Source organism: Phoca vitulina, unplaced genomic scaffold (assembly GCF_004348235.1).
Source record: "Phoca vitulina isolate PV1807 unplaced genomic scaffold, GSC_HSeal_1.0 scaffold15, whole genome shotgun sequence".
Classification (NCBI taxonomy): domain Eukaryota; kingdom Metazoa; phylum Chordata; class Mammalia; order Carnivora; family Phocidae; genus Phoca; species Phoca vitulina.
Genome location: NW_022589718.1, coordinates 5533994 through 5554889, shown reverse-complemented (window position 1 = coordinate 5554889; position 20896 = coordinate 5533994). Strand labels below are relative to the sequence as shown.

At 39.3% G+C, this 20896-nt stretch overlaps 1 protein-coding gene across 1 annotated transcript in view; it reads left to right on the top strand.

The window, feature by feature from the left end:
* Positions 1–20896, top strand: part of ADAM9 (ADAM metallopeptidase domain 9) — a 158157-nt gene that overhangs the window by 87012 nt on the left and 50249 nt on the right. Inside the window, exons 13-14 of the mRNA XM_032413360.1 lie at positions 2630–2722; positions 16600–16795. Of these exons, the coding sequence (XP_032269251.1) occupies positions 2630–2722; positions 16600–16795 (289 nt within the window). The remainder of the gene's footprint in view (positions 1–2629; positions 2723–16599; positions 16796–20896) is intronic.

Sequence of the window (20896 nt, the reverse complement as noted above, 5' to 3'; positions counted from 1 at the left end):
GACTTAATTCTTTTGTATGGTACAAGGTTTAAATTAGAGTTCATTTATTTATTTATTTTTAAAATATTTTTATTTATTTATTTGATGCAGACAGAGAGGGGGGTGGCGCACAAGCAGGGAGAGAGGGAGAGGCAGACTCCCCGGTGAGCAGGGAGCCCAATTCAGGGCTCAGTCCCAGGACCCTGGGATCATGACCTAAGCCGAAGGCAGACGCTCAACTGACTGAACCACCCAGGTGTCCCTAGAGTTCATTTATTTTTACATTTTTATTATGAAAAGATTATAAACTGATGGGAAGTTGCATAAACAGTGCGAAGAGCCCCATGTATTTTCACCCAGTTTCTCCCAAAAGTGACATCTTATGTAGCTCTCGTGCAATATAAAAACCAGGACACTGACACTGATGCATTAACTAGATCACAGACTTTATTCAGTTTTCACCGTTTTTAACCACATTTGTGTATGCGTGTGTATGTGTAATTTTATCCCATTTATTGATTTATGTAAACACCACCTCAATTAACACAGAGAACTGTTCTATCATCACACAAAAAAACTCCCTGCTGCTACCTCTTTGTATTCATACCCACCCCCAACTCCAGCCCTGATCCCTTCCCCTGGTTACCTCTAAGCTGTTCTCTATCTGTAGTGTTGCCATTTCAATAATGTCATATAAATGGAGTCATAAAACATATACTCTTTGAGACTGACTTTTTTCACTAAATGTAATGCCTTTGAGGTCAATCTAAAGTTGTTGTATGTATTAATATTTCATTCCTTTTTATGAGTATTGTTCCATTGGATGGATTTTACTACAGAGAACTTGGAATAATGTTTATGCTGGTATTTCCACCAGCCCAGAGGTCCTGCCTGGAGTTTGTTTAACCATTGTTTAACCATGCAGAGTTTGCTTAATCATTCACCCATTAAAGGACATTTGGGTTTTTTTCTCACATTTTGCTATTAGAAATAAAGCTGCTATCAATTGTATTCCACTATTTATCATCAAAGAAATAAAGAAAAATATGGTCTTCATGATTAAAGAGATAAAAAATTTTAGAAAGAATGTAAATTATAATAAAGAACCAAATAGAAATTATAGAACTAAAAAGTCCAATAAATGAAAGTTTCACTGGATAGAATTAATAGCAGACTAATACGGCAGAAGAGTCAATGAACATGAAGCCGATCAAAAGAAATAATCCAATCTAAAGAACAAATAGAAAAGATAAAAGAAAAATGAACAGAGAATCTGGGACACGTAGGAGATATCAAATAGTCTAATGTAACTGTTAGTGAAATTTCAGGAGACTAAGAATGAAAGAAAAAATAAAAGAAATAATGGCTGAAAATCCCCCTAATTTAGGGAAAAACATTGACTTACAATTTCAAAACACCAAGTGAACCCACGCCAGAATCATTACAAAGAAAATTCACTTAGGTATACTGTAGTCAAAATGCTGATATAAAGGGAAAATAATGAAAGAAGCCAATAAAAAACAGGGAACAGAGATACGAGTGGCAGCTGATTTTTTCCCTGAAACACTAAGGGCCAGAAGACAATAGAACAGCATATTTACAGTTCTCAATGGAAGAAACTGTCAACCTAGAATTCCAAAGTAGGACAAATATTCTTCAAAAATGAAAGAAAGCTTATTTCCTTGGCCCCCTCTCTTCCCCTCCTCCTTCTGTCCCCTGTCTTATTCTTTCCCCCTCCTTCTCCTTCTCTCTCAAACAATTCAGACCTGAACACATTAGCTGGAACATAGAGGAGATGTCTCTGTGGGTGGGAGGTTGTGGGATTTGTGTGTGGGGGGGTGTGATGGGGAGCCATGGAGGCTTAAAGTGAGGTGAGAGAAGCCAGGCAAGATAAAAAGAATGTCCACATAAGGTGAAGACACACCCATTAGAGAAGTCAGACCTTGAGCATGAAGAGAAAGGCATTGATGGATGCTTAATTCTCCATGATAATTAAAGAAACTTAATGTATCCTCCTCCTCCAAATTTATATGTTGAAGCCCTAGCCCCCAGGGTAGCTGTATCTGCAGATGGGGCCTCTAGGTAAGTAATTAAGGTGAATGAGGTCACGATGGGGTCCTGATCTGGCAGGGTTAGTGTTCTTAAGAGAAGAGACCCCGAAGAGCTTGCTTGCTCTCTCTCTCTCAGAACATCCACACTGAAGAGGGGCCGTGTGAGCACACAGCCAGAAGGCAGCTGTCTGCAAGCTAGGAAGAAAGTCCTCGCCAAAAACCGAATTGGCTGGAACCTTGTTTGGACCGCTAGCCTGTAGAGCTATGGATAGTAAATTTCTGTTGTTGAAGCCACCAGTCTATGGTATCTTGTTCTGGCAGTTCCAGCAGACAAAGAGGCATTCTCTGTATGATTTCAGTCCTTTGAAAGTTGTTGAACTTTAAATGGTTGTAAATGAAGAGTCACTGATAACTTCAGAAGGATAGTAAGTGATTTTCCAGAGAGTAACTGCTATAGCCCAGTTAGTATATGTGCTGCTGAAGCGAGCGCAGCTATAGCCCAGTTAGAAAGAAGATTTTAGATCTGAGATAAGACTTTGATTAATGAAAATTGATGACAATGACTCCTTTCCTTATTGACAGTTATTTTCTTTTCACAGGAGTGTGAATCTGACCCTTGTTGTGAAGGAAGTACTTGTAAACTTAAATCATCTGCCGAATGTGCATATGGTGACTGTTGTAAAGACTGTTGGGTAAGTGTCATGAGCACACTATGAAGGCGCACACATGATTTGTGTCTTTCCACAATGTCAGCTTTCTTCAGTCCTAAAGCAAAGTTAAATCACAATTAGAAAGCAGGTTTCAGGATTCCAAACTCAGTGACAATCAATTGATCATGTGATTAAACTTGGCATCTTACAAAGCACCCAGAGCAGGAGAGAAGACAAGCCACACAACGAACAAGGTAACAGAAGGGTGCAGGAAATTCACAAACCAAATTTGAAGTCAGTCTGTGGGCGTGTGGTTGAGGTAAGGCCTCGGTCTGGTCCGGGTCAGCTCTCTGCACTCAACGCTTCTGATGTTCTAGCGGTGAAGACTCTTGGTTCTATTCGGAGATCCCGGAGATCAATGGGGCAGAGCCTTCTGCGGCAATTGCCTTTTTTAAGTGGTCAGACAAAGAGGGGTCAGGTCTGAAGAGTTTGACAGTTTGCTGCCAAAATCCTTCCCTTTTTAAAGGGATTTAATCAGTTTTGGGTCTCTGCAGACCTCCTCTGGTTCTTCGTGATCAGTTCTAGGGTGTCGGCTGACATGGGTCCCAGTGATACCTCCTAGCTGCAGTAACTGAACTGCTCACGTCATTGCATGACATAGTCTCCTGCTTGACGTGAGAGACTCCATTTTGCTCTCTACATTCCACTCCATGATTCCTCATGGCAAATTCTGTAAGGGCCATGCAGGAATCAAGTATGTCTTATAGCAGGATGGCAGTAGTAGTTTGGTAACATAGCAAAAGGTACTTTTAGGTTATTTAATCAAGTTTTCAATAGAAATCAAACAAAATCAGTTAAATTCAAACCATATAAGATAAAGAGCACATCAAATCCGAACAAGATAGATATATTAAAATGAATCAAGCAAACACAAAAACTCCATCTCAAAGTCACATCTAATTGAATAAAGTCAAACAAAAAGAAGACAATAAAAAAAATACATATGGAATCTTCAGCATAGGCTCTTGGTGTATCCAAAAAAGAATGGCGAGGGTATGGTTAATCATAGTCTTTCTGTGATTTTTTTCTTTTTAAGTTTAAGAGTGCATAACATTCTAATAGCATATTTAATAAGATATATAGCAAAAATGATAACTAAAAGGACTTCCTTAATGGATTCCCAAACATGTGTAGAGATAATTCCATCCCATCTTTAGGTATTTTAAAGGGTTATAGTCAGACCAGAAGCCAAAACAAACCACCTGTTTGAAGGGTTTTGCTAACAATTCTAGAAAGGAACATTTATTATGTAAGTTTTCTATGTCTTTGTGTAATGCAGCTAAGTTAGTATTAGTGACGGCTGAAGCTGCATGAATGGCCTGCATAGCATTTTTAAAGTGGGTTAGCTTGTTGGTTAAGGTTTTATGGGCTGCTTTGAGTCCTTCCATGTTTTCATCCAAAAGTTTATCAATTTTGTCAGTTTTAACCCAAGGTATTTCTGTTATTTTATATGGTAAGATGTTGGAAGATCTTTGTATGAATATTCTGAGATGTAGGTACCCATTTTGGCAACATTATTACATGTTACATTAATAGCATACAATATTTTAATACATTCATTGTTTATGGTGATAGTAGTATCCTTCATTTTAGTATGATTGAAGAATTTAACCTCTGAATAATCATTAGCACAAATTATCCAGTTAAAGTGTCCCATATTCAAAAATAACTTTTCAGTGGATGTTCTTGTTAAAGGAAAAAGATTAGCATTGATTTCCAATTCATGCCAGGTATAGTACATGTTATGAGATCATTGAAATACCATTTCTTTGGGTAATAATATCCATCCATCCACAGGGGTGTATGTGTTGCCAGAGTGCAGTATTACCATGTATTTGTTGTGGCACAGCATGTGAGTCATATACTAGTAGGCTTTGACCTCCTAATACTCTTTTTTTTAAAAGTTTTATTTTATTATGTTATGTTAGTCACCATACATTACATCATTAGTTTTAGATGTAGTGTTCCATGCTTCATTGTTTGCATATAACACCCAGTCCTCCATGCAGAACGTGCCCTCTTTAATACCCATCACCAGGCTAACCCATCCCCCCACCCCCCTCCCCTCTAGAACAGTGTTCCATGATTCATTGTTTGTGTATAACACCCAGTCCTCCATGCAGAAAGTGCCCTCCTTAATACCCATCACCAGGCTAACCCATCCCCCCCTCCCCCCCCCCCCCAGAACCCTCAGTTTGTTTCTCAGAGTCCATAGTCTCTCATGGTTCGTCTCCCGCTCCGATTTCCCGCCCTTCATTTTCCCCTTCCTGCTATCTTCTTTTTTTTTTTTAAACTATAATGTATTATTTGTTTCAGAGGTACAGCTCTGTGATTCATCAGTCTTACACAATTCACAGCGCTCACCATAGCACATACCCTCCCCAATGTCTATCACCCAGACACCCCATCCCTCCCACCCCCCACCACTCCAGCAACCCTCAGTTTGTTCCCTGAGATTAAGAATTCCTCATATCATTGAGATCATATGATACTTGTCTTTCTCTGATTGACTTATTTCGCTTAGCGTAATACCCTTTAGTTCTATCCACGTTGTTGCAAATGGCAAGATATCATTTTTTTGATGGCTGCATAATATTCCATTGTATATATACCACATCTTCTTTATTCATTCATCTGTTGATGGACCTCTTGGCTCTTCCCATAGTTTGGCTATTGTGGACATCACTGATGTAAATATTGGGGTGCACGTACCCCTTCGGATACATTTGTATCTTTGACCTCCTAATACTCTTAACAATGAAAGTTTACATTGCCCTCTATTGTCACAACCTGAAGGTCTCAAGGTATATAATTGTAAAAGAGATTCATTCCAGTCAGAAGAATACATTTTTCCTGTTGCTGTAATGTTTCTAATATCATTCCATGCTCTCTCAAGAAGGTTATTGATTCTGTAGCAATTATTTTTTAATTGTTCATTCAAATAAAAATTTCTCAGATTAAGTAAATTTTTTTGCCGGGCCTGAACCTTATTGTTGATATTATAATTAAATTCCAGTTGGTATGCATGATCTATGGACAATAGAATGTAATTCTTTAAATGCTGAGGAAATTTTGGAACCTAAGTTTTCTACTGCGTTATTTAAGGGGTTCACATGTTTTTTAAACGCAAATAATTCTTGCTTAATAGTTTGGATTTCTGCTTCCTGAATTGCAGAGATAATTAAGTTAGAGATGATGCCTAGTCCTACCAGGAATTGTAAAGGTTTTCTAAGTCTAATTTTGTCAATGGGTGGCAGGTCAGGTAATGCATGGGTGGTTGTTAGCTATATAAATTGGTATAGATGAATTAGTTATATTCTCACAGATAGGGTGCTGTACTGACCATGTATGTTCTACCCATTGTGCGTCTGATGGTTAGATTAATGAGAAGTATTGTTGCATACCTGGATTGTCCTCCCAAGTTATAAGTGTCAAATCTAGATCATTGTCAGGAGATTCTGGAAGGTCTGGTATGGTTGAGTCTGGTGATTGTTGCGTCTCTCTCTCTCTCTCTCCTAATGTAAAAAACCTTATTCTTTTAGTGCTGTCTTAATTAAGCAGATGGTATAATTAGCTAATTTTCTGCACCGTGGTTGGGTCCTATTACCAATGTGGCAGTTTCCGTTGTGGCAATAGGTGAAGTATCTGGTTAGTTCAGCAAGACAAAGAATCAGGAGAATATTAATAATTATAAGTAATATTTGCCCAGCAGCGTTATTGGCAACGAGATCATTGGAAACGAGATCAACACTGCATTTTTGTGTCCTGATTGATAATGTAAGTGTGCATGTATTAGACTTGTCTTATAATGACAAGTACAAAGTAAGCAGGGGCATAAAAATATATATCAGTTTTTTTTTCTAATCTGTAATAGAAAGCCCTTCTAGTATGTAATTTTTCTTCAGTGATTTTTAAGGTATGTCCATAGGAAAAAAGTCCTGGATTTTCTTAAGTTGCAACTGTCCTTTAGCCCCTGTAGTCTGAGAAATGTTTCCGTGCCCGTGAGCAACAATGTCCTGTAATGAGGTGGAATTGTCCCTCAGTTTTGTTGCTGCTTTGTGTCTATTGTTACCTCCCTTTTTTCTGTATCTGGGGCAGGGGTGTTTGACATCTTATGAGGACCATCTTTTTGTAACCTGTCTCTTTGATTTAGCAAAAAGCAAGCTATATCCAGGGCTTGTTAAAAACTTCCTTGTTTCTCCTATCAATCGTAATTCTCTCTCTTTTTTTTTTTTTTAAAGATTTTTTATTTATTTATTTGACAGACAGATAGCGAGAGCAGGAACACAAGCAGGGGGAATGGGAGAGGGAGAAGCAGGCTTCCTGCTGAGCAGGGAGCCCGATGCGGGTCTTGATCCCAGGACCCTGGGATCATGACCTGAGCCGAAGGCAGACGCTTAATGATTGAGGCACCAAGGCGCCCCTCGTAATTCTCTTTTTAATAATCAATTAAATCTCTTTGTATATCCAGCAGCTGTAGGATTGTAGGCTAGATGGTAATTCCATTGTAAGTCCCATAGATCACAGAGCTTTTTAACTGAGGTGGCTGTAAAGTGAGTTCCCTGATCACTTTCTACTATTACTGGTGCTCCAAAGTGAGCTGCCCATGACTATAGAGCCCTTATTGTTGCATGAGCTGAAGGGCTAGAGGCAGCCAGAGCTTATCCCTAAATCTGTATATATGTCTACCAGGGTAGAGGCATGTATCTGTGGATAGCTGTGATTTAAACGTCCTAGAAAGTCTGTTTGTATTGTAAAATTAAATGTGGTAGGCCTGTATGTATGTATCTGTTGATGCAGTGTACCTGTATTTACGTATCATCTGTTTACATGTGATGCATCCTTGTAATGCTCTTTTTTTCTCCTGCCAAGTAACTTTAAGATTTCTTTCAGTGAACCATTTATATAAGGCAAGTGTTCCTGTTTGTGCTTTGTATGTATTTCCATAATTGTATGTGGAGTTATTAGTATTTCTCTTATTTCCTTATCTGTGTGATATTGGTTTCCTTTCTTTTAAATTTCAACTGGTGTTACTTTAGGTACCTCCCATTTTCCATCCCTATCTCTTTGTAATATTACTGGTGGCAATGTGTGTCTCCATCCTTCCTTATCTCTTTTTAATTTTAATTTTAATCCTTCCTTTGTTTCTATTGCCTCAGTGTCTCTTGTCAATGCATCAACCTCATTATTATATTTTGATACCTCTGTGTTGTCTTTTTTGTGTGCTGACACATGTGTAACATATTTTAATTTTCTCTGAAGCTATATATAATTCTTCCCAATATTCTCTTGACCATACGTCTTTGCCATTTATTTTAAGATCATTTCTTTCCCATTTTCCTGACCACAGGGCTACTTCCCATGAGTCAGTAAAAATATATATGGTGCTTTGATTCTCCTCTAATGATTTTCTTATAGCCAATACTACTGCAATTAATTCTACATGTTCTGCAGATTGAGTTTTACCTTTTTCTCTGAGGATCAGATTGTCCCGGGGTCTCAGTGCTGCGGCTGTCCGTTCTATTCTTCCAGAGACTACAGGGGGTGATCCATCTGTAAACCAGGCATTTGATAGACCTTTAGACCAGGATGGGATGCATTTCCCTAAGTTTTGAGTATGAATTTGCCTTTCCCTTGGAATAAATTCTGGCAAGACTATTTCCGTCTTACATATCTCCTCGGTGTGAAGTTCTGGTTGTCCCTGGAAGGACATGTCTCTTCCTCGGATATACCATTTCCAAGTTAGCAATTTCAAATCAATTTGGATACCTGTCCATTCTTCTGGGCTCAGTTTTATCCAGTGGAGCAAAGGTATATGACTCGGCACTGTTATTTTTTGATTTCCTGATAGGGGTTCTATATTTTTTAAAGCTTCATATAGCAACCATATATGTTTTTCAAATATTGAATATTTATGTTCTGAATATGGGAACTTTGTAGTCCAAAATCCTATTGGTAGAAAATTAGGTTTATGTTCCTTCTTTGTCCATAGGGACCATATTCTCCACTCATCAATATTTCTATTCTTAATGGTTCTCCTGCTGCTGGATAATGTATTGTTTGAATTGTCTTAATAAAATCCCTTAATGTATCTAAAGCCTGTTGTTGTTGTTGTTCTGTCCACTCAAAATCTTGTGCCTTTCTAGTTATTTTGTAAGTAGGTTTTAAGATTATATTTAAGTATGGTAGATGCTGTCTCCAATATCCAAATAAGCCTATAAGTCTCTGTGCCTCTCTTTTATCTTTAGGTGTCCTATTGCTTGTATTTTATCTATTACCTTATCTGGTACCTTCCTTCCTTCAGAAGACCATTGAATTCCTAGAAATTTGCAATGAGTGTCTGGGCCTGATATTTTTTCATCGTTAATAGTCCATCTCTGTTCCCTTAAATGCTGTATTAACTTTTCCTTTTCTTGTCTTAATTGCTCCTTATCTTTTTTTGTTGTTATTATGTCATCAGTATAGGATATTACTACTAGAGATTTGTACAATGATTGATCTATAGGAGTGGACAGGATAGTATGTGCTATTACTGGGCTATTCAAATATCTTTGGGGCAGCCTTACAAATTGATATTGTTTGCCTTCCCATGAGAATGTGGTATATTCCTGGCTTTTTCCTGTAATAGGTATTGCAAAAAACGTGTCTGACATATCTATATCACCTAATATTTTCCATGATAACTAGTTATCTTATTTATTACTTCTTATGTGTCAGATAATGCTCCCATTGATTTTGGTGATACTTTATTTAGATTTCTATAATCTACTGTTAGCCTATATTGTCCACTAGGTTTTAACACTGGCCATATGGGACTATTAAAACTGGATGACATTCCTGGAATAATTATACCCTCTTTTAATAATTCCATTATTTTTTCTCTTATTTCCTTATGTCCCCCTTTTAATGGGTATCGTTTAGTAAATGATTCCCTATGGGGTCTTGGGAGTTCTATTGGATCTATCTTTACTTGCGCTAAGCATATATTCTTATTTTTATTTCTTTTTAATGGCATCCATTCCTCATATAATTTTAGAATTAAATCCATTCCTATAATATTTCCTAGCTGCAGGGCACTCACAAAAGTATGTCTTATAGGTTCTCTTCATACATTAACACTTCTGTTTCTATGGGTTTTCCTAGTCCTTCAATGTTTATAGTTTTTCCTTTATTAGGTCTTTCTCTCTTTAATAATGATATTTGGGATCCTGTATCTACTAAAGATGTGTTATTATTTCCTTTCCTATCTTTAATGCTAATTGCATATATGGCCTATTATCCCTGGATTTGGTGGCCTGCCGGTCCATCCCGGAGTCTTCTAGTTTTTTGTAAAGAACGTTTTAGTAAATCTTCCTTGTACTCCGCAGCAGGGATGTCCACTATCACCACTGCTATTCAAATAGTATTAGAAGTCCTAGCCACAGCAATCAGACAACAAAAAGAAATCAAAGGCATCCAAATCGGCAAAGAAGAAGTCAAATTTTCACTGTTTTTAGATGATATGATACTTTATGTGGAAAACCCAAAAGACTCCACCCCAAAACTGCTAGAACTCATACAGGAATTCAGTAAAGTGGCAGGATGTAAAATCAATGCACAGAAATCAGTGGCATTCCTATACACCAACAACAAGACAGAAGAAAGAGAAATTAAGGAGTCGATCCCATTTACAATTGCACCCAAAACCATATGATACCTAGGAATAAATCTCACCAAAGAGGCAAAGGATCTGTACTCAGAAAACTATAAAATACTCATGAAAGAAATTGAGGAAGACACAAAGAAATGGAAAAATGTTCCATGCTCATGGATTGGAAGAACAAATATTGTGAAGATGTCAATGCTACCTAGAGCAATCTACACATTCAATGCAATCCCCATCAAAATACCATCCACTTTTTTCAAAGCAGTGGAACAAATAATCCTAAAATTTGTATGGAACCAGAAAAGACCCCGAATAGCCAGAGGAATGTTGAAAAAGAAAAGCAAAGCTGGCGGCATCACAATTCCGGACTTCCAGCTCTATTACAAAGCTGTCATCATCAAGACAGTATGGTACAGGCACAAAAACAGACACAGAGATCAATGGAACAGAATAGAGAGCCCAGAAATGGACCCTCAACTCTATGGTCAACTAATCTTTGACAAAGCAGGAAAGAATGTCCAATGGAAAAAAGACAGTCTCTTCAACAAATGGTGTTGGGAAAATTGAACAGCCACATGCAAAAGAATGAAACTAGACCATTTCCTTACACCATCCACAAAAATAGACTCCGAATGGCTGAAAGACCTCAGTGTGAGACAGGAGTCCATCAAAATCCTAAAGGAGAACACAGGCAGCAACCTCTTCGACCTCAGCCACAGCAACTTCTTCCCAGAAACATTGCCAAAGGCAAGGGAAGAAAGGGCAAAAATGAACTATTGGGACTTCATCAAGATAAAAAGCTTTTGCACAGCAAAAGAAGCAGTCATCAAAACCAAAAGACAACCGACAGAATGGGAGAAGATATTTGCAAATGACATATCAGATAAAGGGCTAGTATCCAAAATCTATAAAGAACTTATCAAACTCAACACGCAAAGAACAAAGAATCCAATCAAGAAATGGGCAGAAGACATGAACAGACATTTTTCCAAAGAAGACATCCAAATGGCCAACAGACACATGAAAAAGTGCTCAACATCGCTCGGCATCAGGGAAATCCAAATCAAAACCTCAATGAGATACCACCTCACACCAGTCAGAATGGCTAAAATTAACAAGTCAGGAAATGACAGATGCTGGCGGGGATGCGGAGAAAGGGGAACCCTCCTACACTGTTGGTGGGAATGCAAGCTGGTGCAACCACTCTGGAAAACAGTATGGAGGTTCCTCAAAAAGTTGAAAATAGAGCTACCATACAATCCAGCAATTGCACTACTGGGTATTTACCTCAAAGATACAAATGTAGGGATCCGAAAGGGTACGTGCACCCTGATGTTTATAGCAGCAATGTCCACAATAGCCAAACTATGGAAAGAGCCAAGATGTCCATCGACAGATGAATGGATAAAGAAGAAGTGGTATATATATACAATGGAATATTATGCAACCATCAAAAGGAATGAGATCTTGCCATTTGCAACAACGTGGTTGGAACTGGAGGGTGTTATGCTGAGCGAAATAAGTCAATCAGAGAAAGACATGTATCATATGACCTCACTGATATGAGGAATTCTTAATCTCAGGAAACAAACTGAGGGTTGTGGGGTGGGGTGGGGGGTGGGGTGGGAGGGATGGGGTGGCTGGGTGATAGACATTGGGGAGGGTATGTGCTATGGTGAGCGCTGTGAATTGTGCAAGACTGTAGAATCACAGATCTGTACCTCTGAAACAAATAATGCAGTATATGTTAAAAAAAAAAAAAGAAGATAGCAGGAGGGGAAGAATGAAGGGGGGGAAATCGGAGGGGGAGACGAACCATGAGAGACAATGGACTCTGAAAAACAAACTGAGGGTTCTAGAGGGGAGGGGGGTGGGAGGATGGGTTAGCCTGGTGATGGGTATTAAAGAGGGCACATTCTGCATGGGGCACTGGGTGTTACACACAAACAATGAATCATGGAACACTACATCAAAAACTGATGATGTAATGTATGGTGATTAACATAACAATAAAAAAGTAAAAAAAAAAATTAAAAAACTAAATTAAAAAAAAGAAAATCTTCCTTGTTCCCTTTGCCGGTATTCTTGCTCCTCTCTTAATGGTTTGGATGAAACGTTTATTTTTTCTACTCTTCTGTCTTGATTTTTTGTATCCATTTCTATTATTTTCCTCATTTCTTTGCTCTCTGTTTCTATACTGATTTCTGTTCCATGTGACTTCTTGTTGATGTTTTCTTTGATTTCTTTCTGAATATCCTTGATTATATTCTCTATTCCCTCTTTTTTGATAATTCTGTGTCCTATATTTGTCAAATGGTCTGTTTGTTTTGTTTCCAGATACCTGCACAGTGGTATTAAATGTAAACCTTCTGGTGTGGTCTGTTTCTCTCAGCAGATGATTGCATGTATGTTCGTTTGTGTGAGTAGGGCATACAGGTGCCCTTGAGGGCTTAGATATGTCCTCAGCATGTGATTGCTGTGTTTCCTGAACTATAAATGTGATCTTATGTGTGCCTGATAATTCAGCTGATAATCTGAATGTATTTATTACATCTTGCATGGTATGGCATCCTGCCAGTGCATTCATAAATGAAATCTTTAAGTTTTCTGGGGCTCCCAACAGCGGTGCTCTTTTAATCTCATTAGTGGCAGGCACCTCAAAGGGTGTGGTGAATCTTCCCTGAGTGTCATATATCATTGCCAGAATAGCCAATTTCTGGCAATATAATTGAGCCTGCTCTAAGTCAGTCCAATTTCATTTATCTCCAGATTTAGTGGGATCTAGATAAGAGTTTACCCTTCTCCATGCCAAAGCAATCCAGTCCCAAAGGGATAGAATTTTGGTGGCTTATTTCGCCTTCATTTCCTTGGTTTAAAGAGGGGTTTTCAGCTAAAGAAGATACCTGATGCATCTCTTTGCCTGATAATGCTATTGTATTTGCCCCATTATCCCATACATGAAGCAACCAGTCTACATCAGATACATGTTTTTGACAAAAATCTGTTCTAATCTTCTGAAGTTCAGCACAAGTGTATTCTCTGTCCTCTGCTGCTTCCACAGTTTTTCCTTATCCATTACTGTAATCTAATACTTTCTTCCTGGTAATTATAGGTCTGCTGTGATAATCCACCCCCCCCCCCCAGGGGTTATCATAGTCTCCTGGATCCTCAGGATGGGGGTTCTGGGGTCCCAAGGGTTTATCGTTCTTTAAATTTAAATTATGCATTAATTTGGCCTTCCTTATTACTTTATTAGCTAGCTCTTTGCCCCTTTGTCCTGGTCTAACTGCAAGATGGTTTTCATAGATAAGATGGGAAACCCTTCAGTGGGCACCCAGGACACTAAGGGCTTTACATTTTTAGAATCCTTCAGATCCATGATTATATCTCCCAGGGTCCTGGTTGTGAGCTTCTTTCTAACTTCTAACTCCGTGGGGTACCATGGGTCTTCTACACAAAGTATGGTGTCGGGCCTCTTGGCCCTTTTCACCATCCGTTTTAGGCATTTACCTAGTGCACACATCTTTCTTCATTTTTTGTAACCTAGCAGTTGCTATATATAATTTCTTAACTATGGAGAGTTCTATTTCCCACTTATACCGTAGGATATTTATACAGATTTTTCCACAATTTTTGTTCACGTCTTTCTGCCAAGTTACAGATTAATTTGGCCAGTAGTGGCATGTATCTTTGCAATGTCTCCAAATAGTTTAATTTTTCTTAGCCCTCCAAGTGCCTTTCTGAGGCAGTCTCCCTTGGTCTCAGCTTTGGCTAGTTCCACCGCATGCCCAGCATGCAAAGGGGTAAGCCCTGGACCAGCTTCCGTTGCTGACTGCTCCCTGCATAGAGCCAGTTTCGCTTTCACCTGCCTGTGATACCTTAGGATTTCACTCTCAATGAGATGCCTGGAAAGTCTATATTCACATAAATTTATTCCCCAATTTATTATTTTTAAGTTTGGCTATAGTCAATTCAAGCAAGACTTTAGGAGTCTTTTCTGATTCTCTTAAATTTTCTAACACACGATGAGTCAATGACATGGATCCTGCCGACTACACGAGTTGTGTCTTTCCACAGTGTCAGCTTTATGCAATCCTAAAGCAAAGTTAAATCACAATTAGAAAGCAGGTTCAGGATTCCAGACTCAGTTCACCATGTGATTAAACTTGGCTTCTTACACAGCACCCAGAGCAGGAGAGAAGACAAGCCACACAACGAACAAGATAACAGAAGGTACAGGAAGTGAACAAACCAGACTCAAAGTCAGTCTGTGGGCGTGTGGCTGAGCTGAGGCCTCAGTCTGGTCCGGGTCAGCTCTCCGCACTCGGCTTCTGATGTTCTAGCGGTGAAGGCTCTCGGTTCTGTTCGGAGATCCCGGAGATCAATGGGGCAGAGCCTTCTGTGGCAGTTGCCTTTTTTGAGTGGTCAGAAGGGTCAGGTCTGAAGAGTCTGACAGTTTGCTGCCAAAATCCTTCCCTTTATAAAGGGATTTAATCAGTTTTGGGTCTCTGCAGACCTCCTCTGGTTCTTCGTGATCAGTTGTGGGGTGTCGGCTGACGTGGGTCCGGGCGATACCTCCTCGCTGCCGGACCTGAACTGCTCGCGTCATTGCTTGACACGGGCTCCTGCTTGACGTGAGAGACTCCATTTTGTTCTCTACAGTAAGGAATTCCTCCGTATTTGGAAAAAAGTAGAAAAAGGAAAAACATGCATATATTAAAATTTGTGTTCTTTTATCTGTAAGAGAGCACTATTTTTCTTACATGATTTTATGAAAAATTTTATGCCACTTGTTTGCAATTTTGAATTACATTCTTTTATAACAAGTGGTCTTGTGAGACTGTTTTTCTAAGGAGAAACATTTTTTTTTTTCTGATTTTAAGAGTTATCTGGGGCACCTGGGTCGCTTAGTCAGTTGGGTGTCTGACTCTTGATCTCAGCTCAGGTCTTGATCTTAGGGTCATGAGTTCAAGCCCTGTATTGGGCTCCACGCTGGGCATGGAGTCTACTTAAAAAAAAAAAGTAACCTGTGTTTTTTATACATAATTTAACAATACCAAAGTATAGACAGTACACAGTGAAAGACGCCCTATCATTTTACCCTCCTTAGGTAGCCATTGTTGATAATTTAACTTTACGTACTCTTTCCTATACAAATGTGAATGCATGTGTATATGTGTGGTGTATAAGTGTGTGAACACAGGGGCGCCTGGGTGGCTCAGTCGTTAAGCGTCTGCCTTCGGCTCAGGTCATGATCCCAGGGTCCTGGTATCGAGCCTCCATCGGGCTCCCTGCTCCACAGGAAGCCTGCTTCTCCCTCTGCCACTCTCCCTGCTTGTGTTCCCTCTCTCTCTGTGTCTCTCTCTGTCAAATAAATAAATAAAATCTTAAAAAAAAAAAGTGTGTGAACACAGATACACTTATTTTTACTACCTGCTTTTTTCAATAAGATACCACAGACTTTATTCATATAGTTCTACATGGTTAAACAGTTAGTGCTGTTTTGTGTGGCTATACCATAATTTCTTTATTGAGTCAACTAATGATGGCCATTTAGGTTACTTCTAATTTTTGTTTGTAAGTGGAATTGTTGGGACAGAGTATGCATGTTAAAAATTTTGACACACATTTTACATACCTTCCACAAATGTGCCGGTCTGTACTTCTACCAGCAGTGTAATCAAATGCTTGCTGTGCCAACATTGGTTGATAGCAAGTGTTATAATCCTAGTTAGTCTGATAGGCGTAAAGTGCTTTTTTTTTATTTTCTAAGATTTTATTTATTTATTAGAGAGAGAGAGAGAGCGAGCATGAGCAGGTGTGGGGGAGAGGGGCAGAGGGAGAGGGAGAAGCTGACTCCCCCCTGAGCAGGGACCCCGATGGGGAACTTGATCCCAGGACCCTGGGATCATGACCTGAGCCGAAGGCAGACGCTTAACTGACTGAGCCACCCAGGCGCCCCAGGTGTAAGGTGCTTTTAAAGTTTTAATTTGCATTTCTTTTGGTTATCAATGAGGTTATATTTTTTTCATTTTTTGTATTTCATGACTTTTATTAGTTGCCTGTTATCAGACTTTGTTCATATTTCTATTGGTTATCTAATCTTTTGTTGTTGTTAGAACTTTTTATAGATATAAATACTGTGGCTTCAAATTTGATTAATTTGTGGAGATTGTCCTGATATTCCTGTTTAATTTGAATTTTATTACTGTAGTTCCTTCCAGGAGGTACTTTATGCCGAGGAAAAACCAATGAATGTGATGTTCCAGAATATTGCAATGGTTCTTCTCAGTTCTGTCAGCCAGATGTTTTTATTCAGAATGGATATCCTTGCCAGAATAACAAAGCCTATTGTTACAATGGCATGTGCCAGTATTATGATGCTCAGTGTCAAGTCATCTTTGGCTCAAGTAAGACATTTTAATTATAATTCATTCCTTGGATTTGATTTGATTTTGTGCTTTAATTTTTGTTAAAAATGGAAAGAAAACATTATTGATAAAATTTAAATTCTCCTGTTTTCTCTCTCTTGTTATATCTCCCTCCTTCCTTCTCCATGAGCAGTCCTGTTCATGAATTTGATATGTGCAAATTCAGTTGATGACTTTTGCTTTTACTCCCTCTCTTTTTATCACCTTTCTATTCTATATATATAAACAAAATAAATAAATATGTATTTACTTAGTATCATGTTCTAGTTTTAATAATTTCATATAAATAGTATGGGTATATACATATGGATCTGCTATTTTCATTGCTCAGTCAAAATGTTTTTGACACATTTGATTACAATATCAATATAGTATGATACATTTAGATCTTAGTATATTAGAGTATTTCATTATGTAAATAGAATCCATTCTCATACTGATGGATATTTAGGATGTTTAAAAGTTTTTCCTGTTTTCTCTATTTAAAGTTTTCATTTTTATCAAAGTTATACATACATATAAAGAGCCAGATTTTTTTTAATAAGGTTTTATGAAAAAGTGTGCTTCCACCTAATATCCCCATTCATTGGGGCAACCACTTTTCACTTTTTCTAGCTGATTATTCTGTTACTTGCTTCAGGTCTTTAGATAATCTCTTGGAAATGCCATTTTTTGATTTTTCCATTCTAGGTATTAACCATTAATTTCTCACTATGGAAGATGAGAATTTACAGTTCTTTCCTTCTTTCAACCCTTGTCAACTCCCATCATATTCATGGTCTTTCTCCATTCTTCATTCTTTTAATATGGATGAATTGTTATGATTTTAGTTAAAGCATGGCGGATTGTTGTGATACTGTGATTTATAAATAGAGAAATATATTTGATCTTCTTCCAGTTCTTGGCATCAAGCTTCTAAAACCCTTGGAATTTCCTAAGTGATGAGAGCTACAAATGTGTCTTTTGTTATGTTAGTAAAGTGACGTTTGGAAAGCTCCTAGGTAACCCAAGGGTGGGGGCTGGTTGCCCAGGGAACCAACCGTTGTGATTAGAGGGTTGGAACTTTCAGTTCCCCCACCTCCAGGGAGGGGAGTGGGGGCTAGAGATTGAGTTAATCACTAATTGCCTATGGTTTAATCAACCATACCTATGCAGTGATGCCTCTATAGCCACCCAAAAGGATAGGTTTCTGAGAGCTTCCGGCTTGGTGAACAAGTGGATATTCTGGGAAAGTGTTGTACTTGGAGAGGGTATGGAAGTTTCAGGCCCCTTTCCTCATACCTTCCCCAGTGCATCTCTTCCATCTGGCTGTTCCTGAGTTATATCCTTTTACAAAAATCAGTAATCTAGTAAGTAAAAATGTTTCTTTGAGTTCTGTGAGCTGCTCTAGCAAATTAATTGAACCCAGGAAGGGGGTTGTGGGAACCTCTGATCTACATATAATTACAAATACATTTATAACAAAAAGGAGGAAATATTCATGACAATTAAAGTCCTAGTTTCTGTAACCGGTCATGTGGTCATAGCTGGTAGTTTTAACAACTTTCTTCATTATCCATTCCATATATCCTTTGTCTTCAGCAGGCACTTCAGTTGTTCCTGGTTTTTAACGTGTAGAGTGACCCAAACCTTCATTCTTGAAGGCTCTGGGCTGTCCAGCCTGGATTGGGTTGCTGTAGTTTTCCATTGGCCTTAATCACAGGGCATAGTAATACCAAGAGTCACCCTACGGGATCTCCTATATTCCACACATATTCTTCCTTACCTCCATCGTGCAGTAGCAGTCCAGCGCTACTCTGGCACAGTGGAGTAGCGGTCCAGTTTCCCCGTTGGTAGTCAAGTTCAGTCACTGCATCCATCACGGTAACTCCCTTCTTTGCTTGTTCATTCAGAGGCAGGAGAAGTGTAAAATGGCTGGGTGTAAGTCATAACTTCTAGCTCAGTAGAATTATTGTTGTGTCTCCTGATGGAAGCATTTCTCTTGGAACTAAGACCTCTAGGCTAGCAGGAGCACAAGGTGGTAGGAACAGGAAGCAAAAATTTTGCTAGAGGGTCACTAGGAGAAATAGTGGTGCCACTTTCACTTCTACTTCATGATTCCTGGACCAGCAGGGCCTGATATAACAACTTATCCTTCACTTTTGAAGGGATAGGTATGTCCACGCTACCGGCCCCTAGAAATTTCACTGAGGTGGAAGACTTCTGATTTTTTTCTCAGATTTGCTTTCCACCTCTGACATGCAACTGTCTTACCAATTAGGCTACAGTATTGCTACTTCTTGCACACTAGGTTCAGTCAGACTAATGTCATCAGTGGAATGGGCCAAAGCGATATCTTGTGGAAGGAAAAGTTGATCAAGATCCCCACAAACTAAATTGCGAGGTAGGGCTGGAGAGTTGCTGTACCCCTGAGAGGGGACCGTGAAGGTATATTGCTGGCCTTGCCAGCTGAAAGCAAGCTGCTTCTGGTGGCCCTTATTGGCCAGGGTGGAGAGAACCGTATCTGCCAGTTCTGCCAGTTCGCAGCTGCGTACTGGGCGCCAGGATTTACGTGAATTTGCTCAAGCAATAGAACCACAGTAGCTACAGCAGCAGTTACACTCCCCAGCTGCTTAAGCTTCTGATAACCCACTGCTGTTCTCCAAGATCTGTCTGTCTTCTGCACAGGCCAGATAGCTTAGTCGAACTGGATTATCTCTCCAGTCCTTATTGGTGGTATTGACTCTGCAGTGCTTTCTGGGTTGTGGTATTTATTCCTTTTGGTTTACTATTTTCCTAGGTAGTGGCAGTTCTAGTGGCTTCCAGTCGGCCTTTCCTGCCATAATCGCCTTGACTCCACAGGTCAGGGAGCCAGTGTGGGGATTCTGCTAGGTGCTGATCATGTGTGTTCTAGTCATGCATTCTGGAACTGGGGAAATAAGCACAGGATGGGTTTGGGACCCACTGGGCCCCCTGTGAGTGAGGAGAACCTGAGCCGAAGCTCCATTGACCAGCTGACCTCCATAGCTCCCTACTTTGACTGGTAGGCCACCATGATGTTTTGGGTCTCCTGGATTCAGTGTCAGTTCAGAGCCAGTGTCCAGTAGTTCCTGAGAGGTCTGATGATTTTCCTTTTGCACAATGCCCAGTTACCTTAGGTCCTGTTGGGGAAGGATGGGAGAAAGATTAAGAGTATACCTTTTTGGCAGTGTATCAGGGTTCTACCTGAAGGGGACCCGTCCTCCCCTTCATGTAAGGGGTTCTGAGTCTGTAATAAGGCTCAAGTTTGGGAATTGACTGAGGGCCCATGACACCATTTTGTTCATTTAACCTAGAACTTTTCTGCTTATGCAGATGTAGTAAAAATTTACTGGTAGGCTTCCTCTCATTTTATTTCTAGGAGCAGCGTGATCAGCTAACCAATGCCTTAGGTCTGTGCAAGTCACACTTTTCTGATTGCTTCTTTGACTTTGCTGTTCATTATGCAAAAGGAATATCAAGTAGCTGTAATGCAGTAGTTCTGGTGAAAAACTATGGGGAGTATACACTGAGGCATGGCAGCATCTTTTGTCAGCTTGATTTTGATTACACACTGATGCTAGCTGTATTCCTGCAGTGGTAGTCTTTATTGTATTGCATTTTGTGTTTCCTTCCTTGGGTTCAAGTGATTGAGGTTCTCAAGGAAAAGGTTGCTTTCAGCATAATGAGGCAGATTGCTTTGTTTGATAATTGGCAGTGATGGGTTTATGCCCAAACCATCCTGGGATCTTGTTTTCCCATCTTCTTCTGTTTCTGTCTTGAGTCAGTAGGAACAGCAACAACACGTTCAAGTGAATAGAATGCATGAGCACTAGATGTTTATTGAGGCTTGTCATTAAGACAATAGAGAGTTACTAACAGGAGCTTTTCTGTTTCTCTCCAGAGAGGTACTGGTAAACTATATCCATTACTAATCAGGGTGTGGGACACTTAGTAGGGGATTAATACATATTTAATAAAGAAAGGAAGGAACAGAGGAAGGGAGGGAGAAAAAGGAAAGGAAAGAAGACCCAAATCTTCTATTTTTATTTTTGTTTCTCTCAGTTAAGAAGATCAGTCATG